The sequence below is a fragment of the Papaver somniferum genome, chromosome 8 (genome assembly GCF_003573695.1).
Source record: "Papaver somniferum cultivar HN1 chromosome 8, ASM357369v1, whole genome shotgun sequence".
Taxonomy (NCBI): domain Eukaryota; kingdom Viridiplantae; phylum Streptophyta; class Magnoliopsida; order Ranunculales; family Papaveraceae; genus Papaver; species Papaver somniferum.
In genome coordinates, this window is record NC_039365.1 from 171,362,014 (window position 1) to 171,389,294 (window position 27,281).

The 27,281-nt window shown below is 35.8% G+C and overlaps 1 protein-coding gene and 1 long non-coding RNA gene across 5 annotated transcripts; one reads left to right on the plus strand and one right to left on the minus strand.

The window, feature by feature from the left end:
• Nucleotides 1-13,607: 13,607 nt before the first annotated feature.
• Nucleotides 13,608-14,783, plus strand: LOC113306458 (F-box/kelch-repeat protein At3g06240-like). Its single transcript, XM_026555391.1, has one exon. The coding sequence runs from the start codon at nucleotides 13,608-13,610 to the stop codon at nucleotides 14,781-14,783; it is 1,176 nt and encodes a 391-aa protein (XP_026411176.1).
• A 1,524-nt stretch (nucleotides 14,784-16,307) lies between these two features.
• Nucleotides 16,308-19,581, minus strand: LOC113303967. Of its 4 annotated transcripts, none has more exons than XR_003337933.1 (9): nucleotides 19,283-19,581; nucleotides 18,827-18,951; nucleotides 18,637-18,740; nucleotides 18,322-18,479; nucleotides 18,083-18,225; nucleotides 17,672-17,991; nucleotides 17,213-17,516; nucleotides 16,817-17,121; nucleotides 16,308-16,657 (listed from the first exon to the last, which is right to left on the minus strand). It is a non-coding gene; the product is annotated as an uncharacterized LOC113303967 (long non-coding RNA). The 4 variants fall into 4 exon arrangements; XR_003337931.1 differs by having other exon boundaries at nucleotides 18,322-18,474; nucleotides 18,827-18,954; XR_003337932.1 differs by having other exon boundaries at nucleotides 17,213-17,490; nucleotides 18,827-18,954.
• Nucleotides 19,582-27,281: the final 7,700 nt, after the last annotated feature.

A 27,281-nucleotide genomic window follows, 5' to 3' on the forward strand; every position in this document is an offset into this window, starting at 1 on the left:
ATTCTGATCTTACTTTTTCTATCGTGTTGGGTACTATCTTCTTTAACATATTCTCGAGATTTATCTCCGATATGTAAGATATAAAAAGTAATCACAAAGTTCTTCGTCTCAGACTTTGTGGTTCCACAGTAACTTCTTCTACTACAATAGAGTTAATTTATTGTGAGATGATTGATATTTCTAGGATTCTCTTCGAGAGTATAAGTCCGGATTATCAATTGGTTCCTTTTCACCTTGATTTATCAAAATACAGAATAAAACTTCGTAGTTACTTCTATGGGAGACATATTTATCTATCAAGAATAGAATTTTCTGTGGGAGACAGATTTGTTTATCAAGTCTTCGACTTTGTGTCGTAGCAACTCTTTGGTGTGGGTGAGATTAGCTAAGGGAATCAAGTACGCAGAATCCGGCGTGGTTCTAGAGGCATAAGGAACGTGATTGTACCTTAATCGGTGTGAGACTTATTTAGGGCGCAACTATATTCCAGTCGGAAGTTAACTTGTAATAGGCTAGTGTTTGTAGCGGCTTAATACAATGTGGTGTTCAATATGGACTAGGTCCCGTGGTTTTTCTGAATTTGCGGTTTCATCGTTAACAAAAATTTTAGTGTCAGTGTTATTTTTTTTCCTCATTATATTTGTTTATATAATTGAAATATCACAGGTTTGTGTGCAGGTCAATCAGTTGATAAATCCGACCTTGTTTATTGGATATATCTTGATTGACACTAGGGCATTGGTCTTTGGTACCATCCAAGTTATTTCTCATATCAATCGGGTTCAAGGATTTCTATCCGTTCGGTTTGCTGATTGCATTGAAAAATATAGATAAAGCTTTTTAATATATATATTGATTGAGCTCGCTTGTAGGTTGGTTCTCTGAGAATTATATTGGATTTTAGTCCATACAGATCGCCGAACGAATTATTAGGTGTGGTTGTTATACCCTCGCTTTATCAATTGGTATCAGAGCAGGCAAACACGTTAAGACCTCATATATATATATATATATATATATAAGTATGTGTTTATCGCAATCTGATTTTTGTGGATTGAAGTTTGTCTCGCCTTTACGCACATAGTGATGTCTTCCAAAGTTTTTGATTATGCCAAATGTCTTGGACTTACCTCAAATGATAACTCCTTAGTTGATTCTTCTAAATCACGAGGTAGAAAAATTTTGATATCTGATTCTGATAACATTCCCTCTAAAATGATAGTTGACACTATGTTTGAATCTGAAATGGAGCTCACGAGAAATTTAAAAAAATCATCTGGGATTATTGATGTTCAAGTCTCTAAAATTAGTTATCTTGAATAAAAGTATGCTCAGCTCATTGATGAACTTAAAAGTCTCTTGATATAGAACGGGAACTCTATAGTATCATCGAGTATTTTTCTAACAATATCAAAAACCTTGTTCAAGAAACTACTCTACAGCATGAACAGGTTAGTATGCTTTAAGATATTGTTAAAGAAGAATCAATTAGAGAAGAACGTTTAGTCAAGACTCGTTCATCAGAATTGAACAGCCTTCGTATTAAAAAAGAGAAACTTGTTGCATCTCTTTTACTAGTCCAAGAACAGTACAAGTCCTTAAAATGGGAAAAATATATTTTAGTGAGTAAGTCTTCTTCAGTGTCTATCTTTAATACTCATGTGGTATTACCTAGCATGGAGAAAATTACTCCTAAGGAATTATCTGCTAAGAAACGTTTGCGTGACTTGTGGATTTCCAAAAATTCTATCAGTCTAAAAAAGAATTCATCCAATGTTTCTTGTCCATGAACCTGTTCATTCTGTGGGGAAAAAAATCATCATGTTCTACATTGTTTTACTAGAAAGAAACAAATTTCTGATCTTCAAAATCAACTTCTTTTTACAGTCGACAGAGTGAATTTTCTGACGACATCTACTATGGATTTCAATCCTGTAGAAAACCAGAACTCTCACAAAAGAGGTTTTCAAGGTCACTCATCCAGGAATCGTGTCCCTGTTAATGTTTTAAATACATACGCCACAAATGTTCACGTTCCCAGTGATTATGAAAATAATTTTGGCAGACCTAAGTCTAGGAAATGGGATTTTCATAGTTCTTATCCCCTGAAACGGATCTCAAGAGGTCTTAGACTTAATCCTCAGAAAAATTCTTCTGACGGATATTCAAAAAGGTTTAAATTTAATTCTTCTGGAATAAGATATAACCGAAGGAAGGTAAGGAATACATGGCACATACATTCAGAAGGTATTTACAACTCTTCCATCAATATTCGTACATCTCACTCTGTTACCTAGTTCCAGGTACAGTCATCCTTGAAACTAGCTTGAGAGTTGCAATGATGATATTAGTGGGATACTCAAGTTCGTTGTTTGATATGTCTGATCTTGTGTCTGAAATAAAATTGTTTTCTTTTTGTACCCTAATAATTTACACTAGAAGTAGGTTAACTTGGGCCTAATTTCCTCTTCTTATTAGTCAAGTATGGCCCACTAGGCCTCACAAGCAATACACATAGAAGCCCATGTGTAAAAGTCCAATTCAAGGCAAGGAGGGCCCACATCATCAATGACATGTCAGCTTGCCACGTCAGCCTGACATGCCAGCAATAATAACCAACCAGTGTCTGTCACGTTAACACTAAATGCCACGTCAGCACTGATATGCCATGTCAGTTGCATGACCAATCGACGGATGCCACATCAGCGGAAAGAGCAACCAGTCACTCCACAACGATGATGTCAGCAACAGCTAACGACGTCAGCATATTCTGTTTAGGGAGGAATATTCTGTGACCGTCAGTAACGTCGTTAGTATATTTTTTCTAGTGGGGGAATATTATGTCACAGTTAGTAACGCCATTAGCATGACGTCGACGTCATCTTCTCGGGAGAAGTTATCTTCTCTGGAGTCACTTTTGTTTGTCGTTCATGATTTTCCTCCTGTGATTCTCGGCATAACTTACTTCAGTGGTCCTTGGATTTTTCAGCCCCGCTACTTCAAATTGCTGGATGTTTATACCCCACCGGGCCAAGCCGAGTTGACTCGTCCAACATAATTGCTAGCCGAGCAAAGCCAATGGCTCACTGGATTTTCCCACCCCATACTATCGGTCTTGCGGATTTGGACGCCCAACTGTGGGCTTGGCATTACACCCATTTGTTTGGGCCAACCTTTACACCATTTTTCGTGATTAATTTTGTAACCCTAGAGGAAGTTTCTGGAAGGTTTATTGACCAACTCATACAGGCAATATTCTGGAGCATTCTAGGAGGCATGCAGGCAGGTTAATGAAATTTATGCCAGGAGGCATGCAGGGAAGTTAATGTAATTTATGCCAGGAGGCATGCAGGGAAAATTAAGATAATTCATGCTTACCTCGAAATGAGGGTAAGACCCTGATTTGAAACATATAAATATATGGTATCACAACCCTAAAAGGTAAGCAATCTGCTCTACTAAAACTCTTGTGAAAAACTTTTGCAAAGTTAAGCATCAGAGGGTTTTTTGCAGGTACCCCCCAATATTCTATTTACGAAGAGAGAAAGGGAGCAGTTCGATCATCAACTTAATCACCATCATATTCGTGTTTGGAGGTGAAAATATTTTACCATCCAAACATGAATGTTGAGTCATATCTTGACTCCTAGTAACTGATGTATCTTGTTGATCGTTTCATGTGCTCTAATTTAAAAGTGAATCTTCTAAATTATAGATCTATGAAAACATATGAGATATCTGAAAACAGAGTGTGTTTCCTTATTTTGGATCCTTGCTGACCCATTAACTTTCCATAACCGGTCTTGAACGTCTGTGTATTCTTGTTCTTAAGAGTTTCTATAGGGTTTCCATAATAAGGGTTTCCTTCTCTTGTTTACAAACATATAAATATTATATTGTTTTCTTTTCATCCCTATTTATATATATATATATATATATATATATGGAGAACCTTTCAAGATCTCAAGAAGTGGAAAATATTGATATAAAGAAGATATCAAAGGATGCAGTTCGGTTTAAGAACTTGTTATGAAGAAGATGACTGCAAGGAAAGAGTACAACTATTGGATTGCTAAATCAGTCAAGGATTTAATTCATTTTCAGAATGACTTTAAGGTCGAATTTGCAAACCTACAACTGCAAATAAATCATCTCATTGATGGTTAGACCAAAATCCTTGAAAATTAAAAGGTCTTGATATGGAACCAGAATAATCTCATCTCTGATTGCATCAAGGCCAGTCAACTTGCTTGCATTGTTGATCGAAAGGTGAATGTTCTAACTCATGAACATGAGTTTCTACGGTCAAAAGGATCAAGGATATCGATAATACCTTTTATGATGGAGTCGTGGAGAGGTATGAAGTTATCAAATAAGTCTGAACTTTTTATCTTGTCTAGGAAACTTCTTATGAGAATTTATTTTTATGCTGAAGAAGGATAACTAGGGTTTGGAATAGCAAATATTGTGATTACACAGAGGTATTTTAATGATTTTCATCTTGCAATGCTTTTAGGTTTATTTGTTTAAATTCTAAGTTATTTGGAAGATGATTTTGCAGTATTAACCTTTATTGGTTTCATATATTGCAAAAATATTTTATGGGATATATGTGTCTACGTCCGTAAACTATGATTATCTCATATATGCTCAGACGTTAAGTCTATTGTGTCTTTATGCAAATATTGATAAAAGATAGAATGAACTTTCAAAAATTCCGCAGTATTGATCTTTCTCTGATCCACTCCTATGTGAAAGTACTGTGTGGCTCTGTAAGTTCTCTTATGTTGAGCATTTTCGATTAAATTAATTAATCTATAAGGTACTCTTGTGATTAATTTATTCGAGTTTACCGGATACAAATCCATGTGGTTTATTAACGTCCAAATAAATCCTTATTTTCTTATAAAAGTAAGGCCGCTCTTGTTGTTCTTTCAGGAATGACATTTTATGGGGGAGATTTCTTAATTGAAGTTGTGCTTAGTTGCCAAATCTTTGTGGGGAGTGCGACTGTGGAATATTGTAGGACTTTAGGAGTTATCTTGAATCTTTATAAACTCCTTGATGAATACTCTAAGTTTCGACTATGTGAAATCATCGAAACAAAGTTGATATATTCTCTTTTAGTCATGAATTATATCTTTGAGAGTTTCATTATGATCCCATAGTTTTCGTACCTTTGCCAATTTATATTGACAAAAAGGGGGAGAATTATTTGGTAGTTCACACTACATACATATGGTTTATGGATCATTGTGTAATGGGGGGTGGTTTTCATTGTATGATGAAGTATTGACTAAGAGGGAGTGATACATATCACCGTAGTATTATTGTCAAAGTTGTGATGCAATTGGAATTTGATGTTGTGTAATAATACCAACAATGATTGAGAACAACTGTTTTCTTATTGTTATGGCTACGGATATTCAACAACAATGATGCTGAGTTGAACACGTTCAAAGTCGCTGGAGTACTTGGAGCAGCGAACGATTCAAGGAATGCCGAAGAACCAAAGAAATCAAGCATGATGGCTGAGAAGCTACAAAGTTTATTTTTTTTGTAATCCATATGTATGGATAGTTTTGTCACTAAGATTGACAAAGTGGGAGATTGTTAGATCACTTCCCGGTCGAACTCGCAAGCGTTGTTATCTCAAGCCTGTTTGTCAAGTTTAGTTGATCAAAACTACAGTCTTGATTTCTAGTATGCTTATAGCTATGTCTCGGATTAGGATAGTTTGTGTAGTTGAGCTTTAGAATTCACGTCGTTCATCGATTGAAGACGAAGATCTACTGAGGAGATCTTGGAGGAACTTCATCAACAAAAAGTATATGGAGACTAAAACTTATCCATCACTCAGAAGTCTATTCTACTCTATCTTCTAATGAGACTAAGTCGTATAGCTATATATACTTTTAGATTGTATACATTTGATATTTCGAGCTGAGTGTATCTCGCTTATCTATTTATCGAAATATATGTTGGAAGTTTTGTTCTTTAACTACACTCATCATTATTCTTGTCGAGTTTAGTTGGAAATATTCATTTGTTGGAAACTAAATATTAAGTCAAAAGATGATATGTGGAACACAACTAGATTCATTTGATTATCTTTCATGATTGATTGGTCATCATATTTGATCTAGAAGTGTTAGATAAATGTGGTTAACACAAAAGTGTTCATATGACTAACTTCAGTTAACTGTTATTGAGCCAACTCAATATATACGTTTATGTACGGTTACCCATATCTAAGTGAAGGTATATTTCATTTGTGTGTAACAAGCTAAGACCATCTAATGGTGGGGATTAATTGTTTTATTTCTAAGCAGGTTTTCATCTAACGGTGAATATTGAATGCTTTGTTACTAAGCTAACTTAGCTTTTGGTTGTAAGCAACCCTGATTTGAAAGACAATATAAGGGAAAACTCTAGCAACTGGAAAACCTAATCCCATATTAGGTTAACGACTTGAAGGCTTCATTTGGGATTCGTGAGGCCAGATCCAACTATTTTCTTAGTAGTTGCATATTTTGTTCTTACTTGTTCTATCGTGCCTATATTTGCTCGAGATTTATATCCGATAGGTAAGATATAAAAACTAATCATAAAGTTCTTCGTCTCATACTTTGTGGTTCCACAATAACTTCATCTACTACCATATAGTTAAGTTATTGTGAGGTGATTGGTATTTATAGGCCGCTCTTCGAGAGTATAAGACATGATTATGAATTAGTTCCTGTTCACCTTGGTTTATCAAAAGACGTAACAAAACTTTGTAGGTTTTTCTGTGGGAGACACATTTATCCATATGAATAGACTTATCTGTGGGAGACACATTTGTTCATAAGTCTTCGTCTTTGGGTCATAGCAACTCTTAGTTGTGGGTGAGATTAGCTAAGGGAATCAAGAGCGCAGAATCCGGCGTGGTTCTAGAGGCGTAAGGAACGCGATTGTACCTTAATCGGTGTGAGACTTGGTTAGGGCTAAACTACATTCCAGTCTGAAGTTAACTTGTAGTATGCTAGTGTCTGTGGCGGCTTAATACAATATGGTGTTCAATCTGGACTAGGTCCCGAGGTTTTTCTGCATTTGCGGTTTCCTCGTTAACAAGATTTCTAGTGTATGTGTTATTTTTTCCGCATTATATTTATTTATATAATTGAAATATCACAGGTTGTGCGTAGTTCTATCAGTTGATAAATCCAACCTTGTTTGATGGATATAAATTGATTGACACTTAGGCACTGGTCTTTGGTACTGTCCAAGTTATTTGTCATATCAATCAGGCTCACGGATTTCTATCTGTTCGGTTTGCTGATTGCATTGAAAAATAAAGATAAAGCTCTTTGATATATCTCTTGATTGAGCTCGCTTTTAAGTTGGTGCTCTCGGAATTATATTGGAGTTCAGTCCATACATATTGCCGAATGAATTATTGGGTGTGGTTTTTTTACCCCCGCTTTTTCAAAAATGACGAAGAAAAATTGCTCCAAATAGCAAAAAAATATGTCAAAAGACTTCAACAACAAAAAAAAACTAATTTTATTCAATTAAAACTTAAAAAGAAAAGAAATCTTGCTCAGATCTGGTATAAAAAGAAATTTTGTTAATTTATATATTATACTTAATCAATTAAAAATATTATCTGGTAGTATATTAATTGTATGTTAGTTGCATACATAGAGAGTTTATTCGGATGAAGTGGGCTAGAATGTTTTTAGGCTTTATACAAAAACAAGTTTCTCTCTTTTTGCGCTTCTCAAATCTAGGCCCCTTTTATTTTTCACTTTGCAAATCTAGGCATGTTTTGACAGTCTTTTGATTACATCCAGTTAGGTGCAAGGTGACAGTTATCCCACATATTAAAAAGTCTTATACACCATGAACTACATCTTCTTGATGGGTAGAGTAAATTAATGGTTCAACGATCCTAAAGCGATGTAACGAACCTGAACCAGGCTCGACGAATCCGAAATATGTGTAATGATCCTGAACCGGGTTCGAGGAACCTGAATAATGTTTTATAAGGTTGATTTCCTAGCAACCGAAAACCCCCAAGACACTTGGGAATGATAAGCCCAGTTGGGAAATGATTTAACAAGCATAAAATGGTGAAACGATCCTGAACCAAGATCGACGAACCCTAAAAAATGACGTAGAGGGTCAACATGGCAACGAGTATACGGTGAATAAGTAAACTTCTGCCGGACTTAACCAAGATGGATGGAAAAGTCGACGATATGCCTATATTTGCAAAGTGCAAAAGAATGAAAACGGGCTTCGATTTGTCAATCACGGTAAAAATCATGCCTATTTCTGAATGTAATCCAAACTTTTCCCCATTTTAAAACAACCATGAGAAAAGTTTAAATTGCAACGAGAATAATAATGTTAAACGAAGGGGTTTGACTTTTTGAAATAGAAATACAAGAAAAATTGTCCCCACGTTAAAGTTTGCAAGCTGATGACTGCGGTCCGCTACATGTGTTACTTTTGTTTTTGTAGGTTTACGAGTCATTCAAATTAACCATAATATAGTTGTTGTTAGTTTAGCTAATATTTGTGAGAGAGTGTCTCGTCTTTTAATTGGCGTGGCCAAAACCTCAAAATCCTTCTAGATTTATTATACGGGCAATTTGTAGTCCTTATATTCTAGTTGTAATTCGAGGTTTTACCAGTTACCTAAAAATCAGATGAAAACTGAATAGGATACTTTAGATAGCGTCAACTAAACGTAAGGATTGACCTCGTTTTTAGGACGACATGTTTAGGATTTTTGTATATTAGCCAGGTGCAATGTGATCTTACACCGTTTCACACATTTTTGTTTACCACATCAACTAAATCACTTCATTATGAAAGAGTAATTGCACCATTAACTATGAAAGATTGATTTCATGGACATTTTTAAATGTCCTCATGATATTCTGATTTCGTTTCTAATTTTGTTTTAGTAATTATAAAATGAGATATATTTATACCCAAAAGATAATGAGATCGACCAATAATTATGAAATAACAGGGGTCTAATAACATCCAATATTTCATTTAGGCAATCTATATGGAAAAACTCCAGTATAATTCTAAGAGAATCAGCTAGACAGTCAGACTCAATCAAGGAAAATATATCCAAGAGTTGTATCTTTGTTTCTCTATGTAATCAGCAAATCAAACAGATAAAAATCCGCGAGCCTGATTATTATAGGAAACAACTTGAACGGTTCCAAAGATCAATTTTCAAGTGTCAATCCATTTCAATCAACAAACAAAGGTTGGATTTACCAATTGATTGAACTACGCACAACATATGATATTTCGATTATATAAACAAATATAATGCGTAAAAGAAATAACACATACACCAGAAGTTTTGTTAACGAGGAAACCGCAAATGCATAAAAACCCCGGGACCTAGTCCATATTTGAACACCACACTGTATTAAGATGCTGCAGACTTTGGCTTACTATTAGAGCATTTCTCGGTCGAACTCGCACGCGTTGCTATCTCAAGCATGTTTGTCAATGTTAGTGATCAAAACTATAAGTCTTGATTTCTAGTCTACTATAGCTAAGTCTCGGACTAGGTTAGAAAGTGTAGTTGAGATCAAGAACTCCATGGCAATCATCATACAAGATGAAGGACTACTTAAGGAACTGGTGGAACTTTATCGACTAAAAGGTATGTGGAGACTTGAACTTATCTATCACTCAAAAGTCTATCTACTCTATCTCCTATTCTTGAGACAAAAGTCATTTTGCTATATAGACTTCGATTATACACATTTGATATTTCGAGTTGAGTTTATCTTGCCTATCTATTTCTCGAAATATGTGTTGCTAAGCTTTCGCTTTGGCCAAGTTCATTTTTACCTGGTGACGAAATTCATGTTGTGTTTCAATCACTTTGAAAATTGCTTTAACGAAAAATGGTTTGTGAATAACAACTATATAACGTCCTCTAAGAATGTTTCAATGATTGAAATTGAAAGTTTATATTATACAACCAATGGTGGATATAAGCATTGTGTGAAAACACATATATGTATAAGTCCTTTTTCCTTGAACCGAAGTTTGCGAACTTTGTTGATCAAGAGAACCACAAGAGCCGCGAACCCAGTCCGCGAACTGGGGAAGTTCTCGACCCGAGAAAATCTGCTAGAGTTTGAGAACTCCTTCCGGGAACTTAAGTCCGAGAACTAAGTCTGCGAACTTAAGTTGGTTATATCTAAAGACGATTATTTGTGAACTTATTTATATTAACTAAGGAATGTTAAATGCAAAGCGTGGCTATAAAGTTCATGAACCGATTCGAGTAAATCAAATCGTTTTTCCTTCAACTGTGTCTTGTGTATTACATAAGATTTCCTTGCAATTGAACAACTCTCTAACTAGTTCATTTGAGTCATTTGAACTAGTTATGGTGAAGAAGAATATGGTTGATATGAAAGTGATCATATGGCTAACCATTTAGTTAACTATTGTTGAACCAACAAATGTACATGTTTTGGTAAGGTTACACAAACCTAAAATCGTGCATTTCATTTGTGTGTAACAAGCTAAGTTTTCGATCCAACGGTTGAAAGATATTAGCTTGAATCTAATCAGGTTTTCATCTAACGGTGAATATTGAATGCTTTATTACCAAGATTGCAAACCCTGATTTAAAAGACTATATAAGGGAGAACTCTGGCAACTGGGAAACCTAATCCCCACACCTTCCGTGTGATACTAGTTGTATTGGCTAGAGTTGATTCTCCTTTAACCTTAGGTTTCTTATTGAAAACTAGGTTAACGACTTAAAGACTTCATTTGGATTGTGAAGCCAGGCCAATACTACTTTCTCGTAGTTGTGTGATATGATCTTGCTGATTCTATCGTGTTGAGTACAATCATAATGATTGGCTTGAGATTAATATCTCCGATAGGCAAGATATAAAAGTAGTCACAAACATCTTCGTCTCATCGTTTGTGATTCCACAATATCTTCTTTCGCCGCGTCAATTAAGATTATTGTGAGGTGATTGATAATACTAGGCTATTGTTCGGGACTATAAGTCCGGGTTATCAATTGGTTCATGTTCACCTTGATTTATCAAAAGACAGAACAAAACTCGTAGGTATTTCTGTGGGAGACAGATTTATCTATTATTGTAGACTTTTCTGTGTGATACAGATTTGTTTATTAAAGTCTTCGACTTTGGGTCGTAGCAACTCTTAGTTGTGGGTGAGATCAGCTAAGGGAATTAAGTGCGTAGTATCCTGCTGGGATCAGAGACGTAAGGAGCGCAACTGTACCTTGAGTCAGTATGAGATTGATTGGGGTTCAACTACAGTCCAGACCGAAGTTAGAAATATCAACCACCTCACAATAACTTAACTATATGGTAGTAGAACAAGTTATTGTGGAATCACAAAGAATGAGACGAAGATCTTTGTGATTATTTTTTATATCTTACCTATCGGAGATAAATCTCGAGCAAATCTTAGAGAAGATGGTACTCAATACGATAGAACAAGTAAGATCAGAACACACAACTACAGAGAAATTAGTTGGGTATGGCTTCAAAATCCCAATGAAGTATTTAATTCGTTAACCTATAATGGTTTTAGGAAAAACCTAGGTCAAAGGAGAATCGACTCTAGTTGCAACTAGTATCATACAGGAGGTGTGGGTATTAGATTTCCCAGTTGCTAGAGTTCTCCCTTATATAGATGGTTTTAGCTTGTTACATACAAATGGAATATACCTTCATTTAGATATGGGTAACCGTACCTAAACGTGTACATTGAGTTGGCTCAATAATAGTTAACCGAAGTTAGCCATATGAACACTTTTGTATTAACCATGTTCATCTTAACACTTATAGATCAATTGATAGTCAAATGAATCTAATTGTGTTACTCATAGAGTTGTTCAATTGTTTATATTCTCATAGAAGTATACAAGACACAATGGAAACAAAATCGAATTGATTCAAAAGAATCAGTTCATGAACATTTTAGCCACGGTTTGCAAAGATTGCATTCCTTAATATACAAATGTATTTGTTCATGAGTATAAAATCATACTTAACCGATTTTAGAACCGTGAATCACTTAAATTTGCAAACGGGTACGCTAACTTAAGTTCCGGACATTGGTCACAAGCCGATAGTTTGCAAACGGGTACGCAAATGTTACCTCCAGACCGAACTCAGTTGAAAGCGTTTGCGAACGGGTACACAAAATTGGTTCCCATACTTCAACAGTTAAATCAATTTGTGAACGGGCATGCAAACTTAAGTACCTTGACTTAACAGTTGAATAAGTTTGCAAACGGGTATGCAAACTTAACTTCCGATCCTGAATTCCAATAAAAAAAGTTCGCATACTTAGTACACAAACCATAATGTATCCAGACATGGGTTTTAGATCTTAACTCCCATTTCAATCATTGAAACATTCTTAGAAGACGACAATAGACGTCTCACACAAACTATTAATTTATAAGCAATTTTTAAGTGATCGAATGATCAATACGAAATATTCCGAGTCTATATCAAATGATTGTCTCACACAAATCATGTAAGATGTTACCAGGTGATTTTCACATGATCATCTTTTGACTTTCGTCAAGAATGATGATGAACGTGGTTAAAGCAAAAAGCTTTCCAACACATATTTCGAGAAAGATACAAGCGAGTTAAACTCAACTCGAAATATAAAATGTGTATAATGTAAAGTCTATATAGCTATACGAATTTGTCTCAATAGGAGATAGAATAGATTAGACTTCTGAGTGATAGATGAGTTCAAGTCTTCACATACCTTTTGTTGATGAAGTTCCATAAGCTCCCCTTATTACTTCTTCGTCTTCAATCGATAAACTCCGTGAAGTCTAAAACTCAACTACACATTCTATCCTAATCCGAGACATGGATATAAGTAGACTAGAAATCAAGACTTATAATTTTAACAACGAAATTTGACAAACAAGTTTGAGATAGGAACGCTTGCGAGTTCGACCGAACAATGGTCTAACAAATTCTTAATTAAATTTAAAGGAACGAATATCTTGACTTAGAATCCTAACCTGAATCTTCCACTTATTTATTTTAAAATTTTCCAAACAAATTATCTAATCAAAAAAAGATTCTAATGGGTGTACTTTTTAATTCAGCCATTGGATTTGTTGTTTAAATTTGATTTGGTGGTTCTCCTTGTTCCAAACCTTGAAGTTCCTTATTGCATTTGTTTACCCCTTATCATGCAAAGGCCTGTGAATAACAGTATGTGGATTTAGCCTATTTAAACCTTGAGGTTCTGTTACTCGGTCCTATTCAAACCAATTCATCTTCTTCTACTATCCTAAAACCCTAAAACGTAAAACCCCAGTATTATTTTCCTGTGTCATACTCATCTGCAAATTAGGTGTCTATCTGAATCAGCGGTATCCAAAATCAGTTCAGTTTTGTGATCAATTGAGAATGAGAAGAACGATGTCAAGCATTCCAGAAGAGATTTGCCTCCAAATCTTCTTAAGATTACCGGTGAAATCAACCTTCGTATGTAAGTGTGTTTGTAAGACATGGTTTTCATTGATTTCAGATCCTGATTTTGTTAAAATGCATCTTAATTTTAGCCCCCATAGAAATATCTCTAACAATCTCATCCTTGGAGGTTGTTCTTTTGATGCAATTTACTCGGTAAGTTATGATTCATTAGATTTTGGACCATCTCTGTGTGAGGAGAATGAAATTACTTTATCTGAAATGTGGTACCCTTATATATCTTCACGTTATGCAGTTGAAATGTTAGGTTCTTGTAATGGTCTAGTTTGCCTTATGTATAATTTTAGAAGCTTCTCTGGTAATGGTAATGGTAGTGGTTTTTGCACAAAATTCTTCTTCTGTATTTGGAACCCAGCCACTCATGAATACAAGAAGGTAGGCGAACCGACAAATAAAATTGCTTTTGAGAATATCGGGATTTATGATTTTGGTTGTGATTACAAAAATGATGATTACAAATTGGTAATTGGTTTGAATTCTACTCACACTGGTTCTGTAGTCCAAGTCTATACATTAGGATCTGATTCATGGGGAAGCTTCATAACCATCCCTTATTTTTTCTATTCTAATCGGAAATCTGGGGTACTTGTTAATGGAAATATTCATTGGTTAGCCGAGCAAGGAAGACTCATAGTCTCATTGGATATTAGCGATGAGAGATTCAAAGTAATGGAAGTGCCAATAGAACTCAGGGAGAATGGACATTGGTTTATTACTGCAGCAGTGTTAGAAGGGTATCTATGTGTACTCGTCGTGTTTGATACTGACACTGATGATTATGGTGATGGTAGTGATGATGATGATGGTGGTGATGATGATCATGGTCCTGTTGAGGTATGGGTAATGCAAGATTATGGTGTTCGAGAATCTTGGATTAAACGTTATATCATCACCCATGAAATAATTGCTAGGAACATTATGCATCATTCCTTTTCTTTGAGGTTTATGTGGTTTTCTAAGAATGGTCAGATTCTAATAACGGAGTCTGGTAAGTTAGTTTTATATGACCCAAAAGATGGAAATGCTATTGAACGAGGTATGGGTAGAGCAAGGGGATTTAGGTCAGAAGCGAGTTATTCTGAAAGCTTAGTTTCAGTTAACTCTGGTACCTATGCGAGGAAAGGACACATAGAGGAACCAATTGAGACAGAGAATCCTAAGAAGAAAAACATGAGAATGGATTGGTTTTTGATTTCCTGTGTTCAGTTAACTCGTTATTCCTTACAGTAAAATAAAATTCACTTTTTTCATTTCCTGTGTTCTGTTCCATTTTTATTGGTTTTTGATATATAACATATAATAGGTATGAAATTATGTTTGGTGTCCTGTCTTTCTTTTTTTTTTTGGTAGACTTTTGTGTCCTGTCTTAAGCAACTCGTATCGTATCCTTCTATTGAAATTCTATTTTGTTATATTTTTGTGAAGTTCTGAAATTTGATGAAAGAGGAAGTAGACGTTGGAAACCGAGTCCTAATTGGTCCTGTATTTTGAAATGGTGGGTGCATATCTAGAGCTTGAGTTTTGTATGCACCGTAGTTAACGCATCTGCAGCTTGGTTATCTTCTCGATAGATGTGAAAAATACTCCAGTGAGGTATATGTTGCAGTAGTTCTCGAATGTACCGAGGAGGTGCTGCTTTTGTGGTGAGAACATGACAAGGGACAGACTCTGGCTCAATGGTGATGGATGATATGTTCATCATACGAACATGATGAAGACCTATAAGCAATGCCTTTGATTCTGCCATGATATCAGATGTAAAGCTGAGAGGTTCTGCTATTTGCACAGAGTATCTTTCCTGTGTCATTCCTAAGAACTGCTCCTGCGACAGAAACGCCTGAGTTCCCGCCATTGCAGTTTGGCCTGGTGGTGGAGGTGTCCACTCTATTGAAGCTGCGTGCCTGTGGTGCTGTGGATTGTTGTTGTGTGCTGTTGGAGATAGTCCTGGAGCCAGTGGTGGTTGATGTTGTTAAGCCCATATGGAATCTGACACTCCATTTGAAACAAGCAGTTCGATGGTATTGGGGGACCATTGGTATGTTTCAACGGAAGTACACGGTATGGTAATTGGTGGGTGATCTGGGGAACTGCTGTTGTAAAGAAGGTATTATTTGATCCCAAATTAGTTGCACTTTTGAACATTGAAATAACAAATGGTTGACGGATTCAGGCAAGTCATTGCAAAAATGACCTTAGTTGGTGAGAGTTATAGATTTGCCGTTGGTGAAGAACATCCCTTGTCGGAAGACCTTGATGCGTGATTTTCTGGGCCATGAAGGGTTTTGGGCCTGGTTTGGTTGGTGAAACAGGCTGTAGGCTGATTTGGCTGGGTATGTTCCTGATTTTGTGTGGAACCAAATGAGTTTATCTGGTGTGGGAATTGTAGATAAAGGCAAGCTTTTCAAGGTGGTGGTGTGACTAGTGATGGATAGAATAAGGTCAGTGTTGCAGGTGTTGGTGGTGGGGTGGATGAGCTGGTTGACAGTGGCTAGGTGGGAGGAGGTGGTGTTGATTAAAGATTGTTCACCTTGTATCGACCAAATGTTGGATTGGTTACCTGATCTAATTTGGTCACCTTGGATCGCTTTCATAAAATTCTTCCTTGTCAAGTAAGTACACAACTATATATTTGAGAACTGGCTTCCTTGTCTGCAGCTCTACATTCTCCGGCTGCCACTGCTTCTGTAATATTTGTCTCCGAACAAATGTTCAGCATTCGTAATATCTTTAACCTCTGCAATTATCATCTAAAAGTAGAAACCAAAGTGTTTCTGCATTTAGACATTAGGTTTTTATTTCATTGTCTATCAATGCGATTTCCATGAATTGCTTCGCCGACAATTTCTGGAAGCCAACCATCACCAAAAGTCTCAACTCTAATGAAATTGTAAATTCTATGTACATACTGAAAGTATTTAAAAATGAGGAACCCAACTGAAATAAGAAAAACTCAAACTGAAAAGCTAAAACGGGGCTGTGTATCTTTTTCTCTCGGTGAGCTGTCTGAAACCAAACCAGTTGTTTGTCAACAACAAGCCTCTGAACTTGAGAAAGGCCTTTCCAACTGTGGGTTGCCCAGTGACGAGATCAACTTCGGGTAGAGGCTGTATTGGAGAAAAGGAAATCATTGTTATGTTTAGGTCATGACTGTTAGCAAGAAAAATAAATGAATACCCTTAAAAAAAGAGGCGAGTCGTTTATCAAATAGTGAAGAAATTTTAGTACTCGGTAGAGAAAGAATTGTCATTTACGAGTAATCATACCTTGCAGAAACTCAGGCAAATCCTTCCCTTTCAGGGCTTTTGAATCCCATGTTTCCAAAGAGCTCAAGAATATTTTCACGGGGTCCTCAGTAGGTAACTTCAGCCTCCGAAAGTAGGCCAATGTCATCAAAGAGCTCAGATGGTTCTGGACCAGATTGCAGGAGAGATATGATCATAGTCACATCCACCACATAAGGCATTTGTTTCATGAATTTAACAATCCAAAAGGTAAGTCGAACTGTCTAGCCCGGTGGTTGATATCTCATCTATGAAGAGAGCTTTTGCTAGCCCCACCAGAATTTCTCCTGCATTCAGGATCAACAAATACAGTTATAACTTTTAAGTAGTAACTACACAAAGAGCAATTTCTGAACATTACTTCTGTAATATACATACCTGTTGCACACGCTTCTTTTGTCCACCAGAGATACCCCTCGACAAGTTATTCATTCAACTGCACTGAAGCAACATTACCTGCTCCAAAGAGAAAAATAACAGAATACACAGGCCCAAGCAAATTCTGCAGGTCTTGTTGGCTCGTCATGAAGATGATGATGGATTAGCGACCAACTCTACGGGCTATGGTGAGTCTCTTTCTCTGATCAGTTGAAAGACTGTCTTCTCCAGGCAATAAGAGAATTGTTCAATGGACGAAGCTCAACCAAATCCATGACCTCGTCAACAAACATCTAAGATATGACTAGAGTAGAAATGCAAGTTCAATGAGATCCACAAAAGGCCAAAGTCATATTCACTATTGAACAATATGACCTCCACAGATACTCACCTTTATTTCTAATAAACAAATATAATTTCTCAAAGAAAGATTGTTAAAAGATGATATCTCTGAAATACCTTTGGTGTCTCCTTTCTAACATCAGCAGAGAGATGAAGGCAGGCCGACTACAAAAGAGATTCACGAGCAGTGACATGAGGTGAATGGATATCATTTTGTTCACAGTAACCCACTAATCGAACAAAAGTTGCTTGGTTCTTTGGATATCCAGATAAGTTAATTGTTCCTTCAATGTACCTCCAGCTAGAACATCCATCAAGGTAGTTTTTCCAGCACCACTAACAGCAACTAATGCTATCAATACACCCTGGTCTGAAAGCCCCTAACATCTCTTCAAAACTGGAGATGAGTTTCTTCGATTCCTTTAAGACTTCATTTCCTAATTAACAAACTCACAATAAGACTCACGCACTTCGAAAGTCAACAAAAAACATACCACACACAAGATCTTCATTTGATAAGTGACTCACAGCAGGCATATCAACCTAGTAGAACCATTCCACTTTTTGGTTCTGTTACATTTGAACCACTAATCTCCTGTAACCGGATGTTCTTTGACATCTTACTTCATCCTCATCCTGATCTGCAATCAACGCTTTCGACTCACCAAAAGCTGCAAATCCATTTTCAGGATTAAGTGTTAGCATATAGAAAGTATGTCCCCAACACGAAAACAACACCAATATATGAAATAAAAAACATGGCTTACGGCTTGCATGAAAAGAACATTGAAGACAATATAAAGTGCAAACAGTGCCACAACAAAAATCCAAAACCAGTTGTTTGTCCGAAACAAGCTTCTGACTTGAGAAGGGCCTTTCTGACTGGATTGACCAGAAACGGGGATCGACTCTGGTAGACGCTGTACTAGAGAAAAGAAAATCATAATTATGTTTAGGTCATGACTTTTAGCAAAAAAATGAATTCCCTATAAAAGCAAAAAAGGTTAATTGCTTATCTAATGTTGAAGAAATTACAGTATTCAGTAGAAAAGGAACTGTCATTTAAGAGTAAGCAAGCATACCTTGTCCAGTCTTTCATCAAGAAACTCGTTTATGGCTGTGGCTTTTTGGGCGTACATCATAGGAGATACATAGTGTCCCCAACTAATCCATGGCTGAAAATCATCTGCACAAGCAGAAAACAAAAAGCTTCTGCCTAAGTTCATGAGAAACAAGTAGCCTTAAGTAACCAACCAAGGAACAACCCCTCACCTTTGGATACAGTGTATCCTCCAAGCACAAAAGCCAATACAGCAAGGTGAAGGTACCAAGTGCATTGGCTCAGTCTTAATATACCAATACTGCTCTTGGTCCTTGGAAGTTAACTCTTTCCGCAACTCCTATCATTAAAACATGAAACCAGTAATTTTTTGTTTCACCATGATCCAACAAGTTAACAGCAAAAACCCGATAAAAGCTTATGCATCATTTTGAGCCACAAAATTTGAGATATCTAACTCATACTCCCAAATCTCACTTGATGAGACTACTGAACAACTTAACCATTTCCTATTACCGATTGACATTACTAAAATTGAAAATCTAAGCAAAAATCAAATGAAACTCAGAATTTTCTGTTTAATCTGATCATAAACATAATAAAAATTGCATTTCCCATTCATTATCAAAATTCTAAAAAGAAAAAAGAAGAAAAAAAAAATTGATTACCTTAAATGCATTCAAAGTAGTAGCGAACAACGTTGGGAGTGGTTTACTATCCAGATAAGCATCAGCCTCTCGGAAAAATTCTTAAATTTGAGCTTCAGTATATCAAATTGGATGATTTACCCAATGATACACCCAACATCATCATCTCCTCGCCATGATTTTAAAATTCTAGAATCAAATAATTCAGATTTTCTACGTCTCTTGTCAGATCTAACAGGATACTGAGATTCATTTTTGGAGAGTGTATCACAGAAGAAAAAGGACCAAACCAAAATGAGGAGCAAGTTCTGAGGTGAGAGACGAAAACCATTTAGTATTTTTTAATTTTATTTTTGGTAGTTTTCCCTCACGTGTAAAACAGGAGACTTTCCCGTTTTTCATCTTTCATCCATATACATGGTCTTCTTTGATAAAATTTATGATTATCTATTTATGATTTTAAAAATAAATTTTTCCAAACATTTTTTTTAAATAATTGATTATCTTAGAATAATGATCTTAAAAAACAGAGGAAAGAATAATAATTTATGATATTTTTTTAGTCATATGTTGTTTTTTTATATCTCTCTTGATAGTTTAGAGAAAATAAGAAAAAAAAATTCAATTTGAGTTTGTTAGAAAAAATAATTGATTATAATAAATTTTTAAAACAATTTTTTTCTGTTTATGGAAATAATAAATTTTTTTATTTATGATTAAAATAATCAGTTATTATAATGGTTACCAAACACACATAAAATCCATTATAATGGATTATGGACTGATAATCCATTAAAATAATAGTTACCAAACAGCCCCTGTATATATAGAGTTATAGACTCGTATAGGACGGATTTGCCTTTGACTAGGTTTTTTTTTCCTCGAGTCAATAGGGGCGACCCTGATTGAATTACGAGCGACTAATAAGACAAAATAGGGTCACCCAATCCTAAAATGAAGCCATCCCTTATCTCTGACTTTTTGAAATGGCAAATATATCCTCCAAAATTGGTAGATAAAAATACAATCGGTATTTTATTTTCGTAATCGGTAGATGTTAGGATAATCGGAGGTTATTGTGTACATATGTAGTTTGAAAGTTTTGTTATTTTGAAAAGAAACTACAATCGGAAGGTATTTGGTTACCATGTCTTCCGATTATGGAGTTGCCCCAAAATTGATATTTGAAAAAATCTCAACTTTTTCGAATTTGGGAACTACCGTAATCGGTAGACGTGGAGTTAATATGTCTACCGATTTTGGAGTTGCCTCAAAATTGATATTTGAAAAAATCTCAAATTTTTCAAATTTGGGAACTACCATAATCGGTAGCTTATTATCGATTTTAAACCCCACGTTAATCGGTAGACAATGATAAAATTTTGTGTCCGATTATAAGGTTATTTATGTTCAGAAGAACAATAAAAATGAAGCAACTATAATCCGTAGAAATGGTTAACATTTGTACTTCCGATTATGGACCTATCTGACCTTTTTTTTTGAAAAGTCATCAGAATTGGTAGTTAAGGTTGATAACATTACTACCGATTCTGAACGTATCTCACAATGTTTTGAAATTGTACCAGAATCGGTAGGTAAGGTTGATATGTATCCTCCGATCATGGTGAAAAATTCAGCAGTTTCAAACAATCAAGTAATAAACATAATTCAAAATACATTCATAACCCATAAACTTAAGAACATATAATCCAAAACAAGTATTTAAAACATCATAATCCGAAAGAAACTGTTTAAACAACATAATCCATAAAATCGAACAACACATTATCACCTAATTCCTAGTTTTCTTCTTAGTATTGTCAGCTAAAGTTTTAGAACGCTTAACACGACCCGGACGACCCGCATTATTACCAGCATCACCTTCATCTCCCTCAATATTTCCTTTGGCATGAGAGCTTGAAGAATCGTGAGATCATTTTTTCTCCTTTGATGCTTTTTTCTTGGGTGGGTTCTTCGTCACTTTCTCCCCAAAATCAGTTGCATACTCTTCATTATCAACATTATCAATCATCCCTGTGCTTTTTTTTATCTTCTCAATTGGCACGGGCTATCAGCCGTTATGCAATCAGCGCACCATTTGGACAAAACCTTGAACCTATTCACCTGTTTTTTTAATTGACAAAACATCAAATGGAGTTCAACTAAGAAATTGAATCGTAATATTAGAGGAAAAAGTCATAACCATACACACCATTTTATCATAACCTGGGGGTTTTTCTTTGATGATACATCTGTAAATGGAAGCCGAGGTCGTCTTTGCTTTAAGTTCACGGATTACACGAAGATGTGAATGATCCTGGTACCACTCCATATAGCCTAGAGCATTTTCATCACCTCGGGTGACAACTCTTCCAGTGTTCACCATGTGGTACTGCCTCTTATCCCAATGTTCAGTAACAGATGGTGTACCAGAGTAAACTACCTTGATGTTGTTCTGGTTAGACTCGCTATGCTCCACGTCCAACTTGAACTTGCTATTCATGTGATGCCATGGTACTGTTTGGCAAGTACCATGTTGTCGCATCACCCTGGAGCCATTGTACATCACATAACTTGTGGGGTGCCACAACAGTCCAAAATAATGGGACAAGTCGGAGCTATCCGCTATATGTCCACTAGCTCTGTCTTCCTTGTATGGATCAAAGCATACCTCTGACGCCTTAAGTGAGTCTAATTTCTCCTCAAGCTAACCAACTTCTGCTCCTTTGTCCTTGAATGATTGTCATTGAACTTGTACTTTGTTCCTCTCGGTGTACCTCTCTCTCACGCTGTGTTCACATCTGCCAATTTCAGACTGGGGTAGTGGTCATATATCCATGTCTACATAGATATCAAACCAAGTATTAGAAATTAATTCTTAAATTTAAAAAAAAAATAACGATCAATGGATTAATAGAGTTGAGAAAATACCTGGAATAGACTCACGTTTCCGGCAATTTGGTTAGTTTTAAGCCTCGACGCTTTTCTCAACTTTGTCATCAAGAATGCAATAGTTGTCGTGCCCCAGGAGTATTCTGCGACCTTATTGAGAGGATGCAATAGTTGTAGAAGGTTGGCATCTACTCGGTTGCCAATGGTATCGGGGAATATGACACATCCCAATACAACCAAGAGATAGGCGGTGGTCGCGGCATCCACTTCGGCATCACTTAACGGTCCTTTCTTTTCTTTCTCAGCAGTGTCTTTGAACATCTTGATCAACTGACTCATGTTAAACAGTCTAACTTTGTATGAGAAACACCTGTTGAACTCAATGTATGATGTCTCTTTATCCCAACCAAACCACTTGTTACACAAATCATAAAGTTGTTCCCAACTTAACTGCTTTGTGTACTCATACTTGACAGCTACACCGTGGTCATTGAGATGAAGAATCTGCCTCGCATCATCTGGAGTAATGGCCATCTCCCCAAACGACATATGAAAGGTGTCAGTCTCGGTATACAATCTCTCCATAAAAGCCGATATCGCGACCCGATCATGGTCTGACATTGAGTTCTCGACATCACTAGATAATCCCGAGTTGGATATAGTTCTCTTGAACCTCTCACATTCACCGGATAAAGGCCAATCCTTCAATACTTTTGCTGGTGCGGCAGTGGGCTTGAGTAGACGAATCGCATCGGAATGATACTATTAAACACACAACACGTTAGTAAAAAAAATACGATTATTACCTTGGTTTCGTTGATTTCTCTGGCTCAGGAGTTTTTGTATCCAAATAACAGTACTCCTCCATCTCTAGGAATCCCAAGGATTTCTTCTTCAAAATCCGTATTCTTCAAAGAAATGGGTACAAGGTGTGATACTTTCTTCGCGATTAGCTTCCTTGTAACTCCTCATTCTCCTTGTGTACCACTTGGTTGTCCTTCTTCTTGAGTGATTACTGGAACACTTTGTCCAACTTCATGTTGAGTGATTTCTGGAGCGCTTGCGTGTACTTCTTCTTGATTTCCTTGTTTAGCCCTTGGTTCCACTTATTTTTGGATCCTTTCGCTTTCTCTCCGCGCACTAGCGCTTAGTTTCTTACCCCCTTTTTGACGAGGCACTATAACAGTTGTATCTTGGTCTTTCTTACCTCGCCTGTCCCTAAACGATAAAATTGGTTCGTAAGAATCACATTACAAACTCCATAATCAGAAGTCATAATTAAAATATAGATTTCCAATCATGCATAATCGGAAGCACGGGTAAAAGCTTTTCTTCCGATTATACACAATCGAAAGTCATATTCTAGTTTGCTTCTTCCGATTATGCATCAATTCGGGTTCAGAAACTGATAAAGTCATGAGACATATATAATCGGAAAAAAACAATATAAAATATCAACCGATTGCATATACTCGGTAGTAAAGAAATATCCTTTGGCTTCCGATTAAAACGTAGCCCCAAAATAGGATTTTTCCAAAATCACAAAAATTTCAAATTTTACAACTTACATAATCGGTAGTTTGTTAAATTTTTCTAACCTATAATTTGATGAATCAGAAGTCAAATACTATACAATATCTCCGATTCTGGGCAATATTTGTGTGTCCCTACATGTTCTGATTCTCTGTTACAATTGTAAGGCAACTTATAACTTAGCTACCGATTATGTCAATTTTATGGTTCAGTGGCAAATAACTTTGTATAATCGGAAGTAATCTATAAATATTAACTCCCGATTCTGGTCGATGTAACCGAAAACCCTAGAAATTGGACACAATCGAGAGATAAAAATAAGATCTAACTACCGATTCTGGGTAAATAACCGAAAAACCTAAAAAAATCATCGATTCGTCAAATTGAATCAACATAAACACATAAAACGATAGAAACTTACCTAATTGGGGCCATTTGCTGGAGAGTTTGATTATCAGAATCAGCACCACCACCTACAATAACACGCATCATCCTTTTCATGTTCGTGTTCTTCGTCGTTTGCAGCAGTTACAATCACTTTGTTTTTTAATTTTTCTCGAGCTTTCATGGGTTCATTAGTATCAATCATCGTTTTATAGAAGAATCGACGATGTTTCTGATTCGGCGATGAACGTCGACTATGAATTGAAGTTTGAATAGGGGGGAATCGTGTTTTTACTCTCCACAATTGGAAGGGAAGAGGAAGGGAAGAAGAAGAGTTGTAAAGAAAATGAAATGACTAGGTTTAGGGTGGTCTTAATCGTCTAAAAGTCGGCATTTAAAATCGGTAGTCATATGATGTTCATTTGCTACCGATTATAGACGGTTTCCCTAAATCCATTTGTCTGCAAAATAGATAAAATTGAGTTTTCTACTTTAACAATCGGTAGTATACAAAATTCACCAAACTTCCGATTATGAAGTTGTCCCAAATTTTGTTTTTGCCAAAATCTCTATTTTTCGAATTTGGGAACTACAACAATCGGTAGTATATGAAATTCACAAAACTTCCGCTTATGAAGTTGGGTCAGAGTAATCGGCAAGTTATGAAGTTATTTATGAACTTCACCTATCTACCGATTGCTTACAGCCACAAGTTACATTTCGAGTTTTCTACTATAACAATCGGTAGCAAACACCCCTATACTTACTACCGATTGTTTAAGGGCAATTAGGTAATCTCCGAAAATTAAGACATCCCATAACATTGCCCTAATGACGCCAGTTTTTTTTTTTTTTTTTTTTTTTTTTTGCTTCGGGTTTTTTTTCCTCAATTTTTTGTGTTACTTTAGTGAAACTGGAAGAGCTAATTTTTTCTAACGGATTAAGCTAATCTGACAATGGTTTTGAACAAAAAGAAAATTAGTAAGTTGTTTATTCTTGCTAGAAAGATTATATTTATTTGATTTTTTATATACTCCGTATAGAACCCAGCATTCAGCATACCTATTTTTAACGATCTTTCATCTCGATAATACTAAAAAGTTCTGACTTAGTTAATTATTTGTACATAAACTTCAACGTACATGTTAGATACATGTATACAAATACCAAGAGTTGTAAGTTTTTTTTTGTTTTTTGAAGAAGTTGTATTTGTATGTTAGTTTTTTCTTTTTCTTTTGAGAAGCAGTTGTACGTCAGTCGATGTTGTCTGATGAATGTTATTGATTTATCAATACCAGGGGAAAAGCTTGCCCTGTCGCTTGCGAGTGGAGAACTTGCCGAACAAAAAGAAAGCGAGAAATATTTAGTCGATTTATTAATTAAGCATGTGGATAGAAAAATAAAAAATTATATTTATCCACTTAAGGTCGATGTAGAGAAGGATTTGAAGTTTTCCAAGGTAAATACTCTATCTTTTTCCTATTCTTAGCTAATCAAGAAATTCTATCGTGTTGATTACAAAAGTTTTCTAGTTTCTTGTTATCACGGTATTAGTTTTATTTCATAATTTATATAGAAGTTACCAAAAAAATCTCAAAACCAACTTGAATGCCAGAAGTAAGATGTTAGTAGGGTTTATACAAAAAGGTTGGTCAGTAATCTTTATTTTATGACTTTATGCTCTAACTATAAATTATATAATGACAACTGAAGAAGAAAAAAAAACGCTATTAAGAGAGCTCAACAATTCTCCAAATCTTGATTGAAATTGTTCAGGTCTCTCAATAGTTGTTTGGTTTTCTTTTTCAGTTGTCATTGGATAATTCAAAGCTAGAGTATAAAAATTGTAAAAGAAGAGTATCACTAACCAAACCTCTCCTCAATGATGAAGGTGTTTTGGTGACGATATCAGTGACCTTAATTCAAAACTCGTCGGTACCAAATTTCTCACCAATCAAAATCAAAAATAAGTTAAGAATTTTCTTTTGCTTGTTTGTTCCTATCATCGTTTTTTCAAGAGTATTTTACGAATTCACTATTTTTTTAGTAGATGTTGGACAATGTGGGCTTAGCGACCGAAATGGGGATTTTGTCTGAACCTTGCAACTTATGCGGAATCGAGTTTTCTTCCACTGAATACAAAGCAACAAAGTAAAAGTTGAAGTGTTTAGCAATCGGAGGAAAAGTTCAAGACCATTTTGGGGAAAATTCCTGCATGCAATTATTTTGCAAAGACATAAACAAAATCATCCCCAATTTTTAGTGGAGATCCGCCATTACAAATCCCCACATATATTTGAAAACTTTTAAAGCCACTCTAGATTTGCAAGTGACAATCGATACATAATTATTTATTTTTCTTTTTTGATACATCAACAATTGCTTATACATCAAAAATTGCTTATACGGAATCATCAAATATAAATCAATCTCAATATACCCAAGGACTGTACATCAAATATTTCGTAGTAACATAGTTACAGTTTTACAATCAAAGACGTTGATTTGAATAGGTGTTGTATGTTGTAGTTATATCCAGCAAGTATATCCAGGAAGCAAGGGCGGAGCTATGATTTAGAAAATGGGTGGGTAAGTTACCAATCAACACATATTTTAAGGATGCAAACGGACTAAAATGCCTGAAAATTGGCTTAACAAAATTGAGTTAAGCCTGGAAGCTAGTTGGGCTGGGTGGGCAATTTCACACCCACCTTTCCGTGTGGCTCCACCCCTGTCAAAAAAAAAAAGAATAATAATAATAATGTAGCGCAAGTACGTTGTTTTGGGTAGTAATTCATCTTATAACGAAAATGATTGGTGTATGGTGGAGGAAATTCCGCCACGTGTGAGAGAGAAAAAAAAAGGACCCACCTTTGGCCTCACCTCATGCAAATCCCCTTGGACTGCCCTAACAGCCTTTGGATTTGTTTGCGGTGTAGATCGTGGTACACACCATGGGTGTATTTTGTACCTAGGACTAGGTGTGTATCATCACTCATCTTATAAGTGGTGTACTTTGTACCTAGGACTAGGGATGTTGATTCATAATAGTACGGAATTATGTATAGTTGTAGTTTATACCTAGGTATGTCAGCTAACTATTCGAATAGAATTTGGTTGCAAAAAGATCATGAAGGTGATGATGAAACATATAAAACAAACATTAGAGAAGCACGATCTTAGTAGGTTTTACACAAAGAGGTTTGGACGT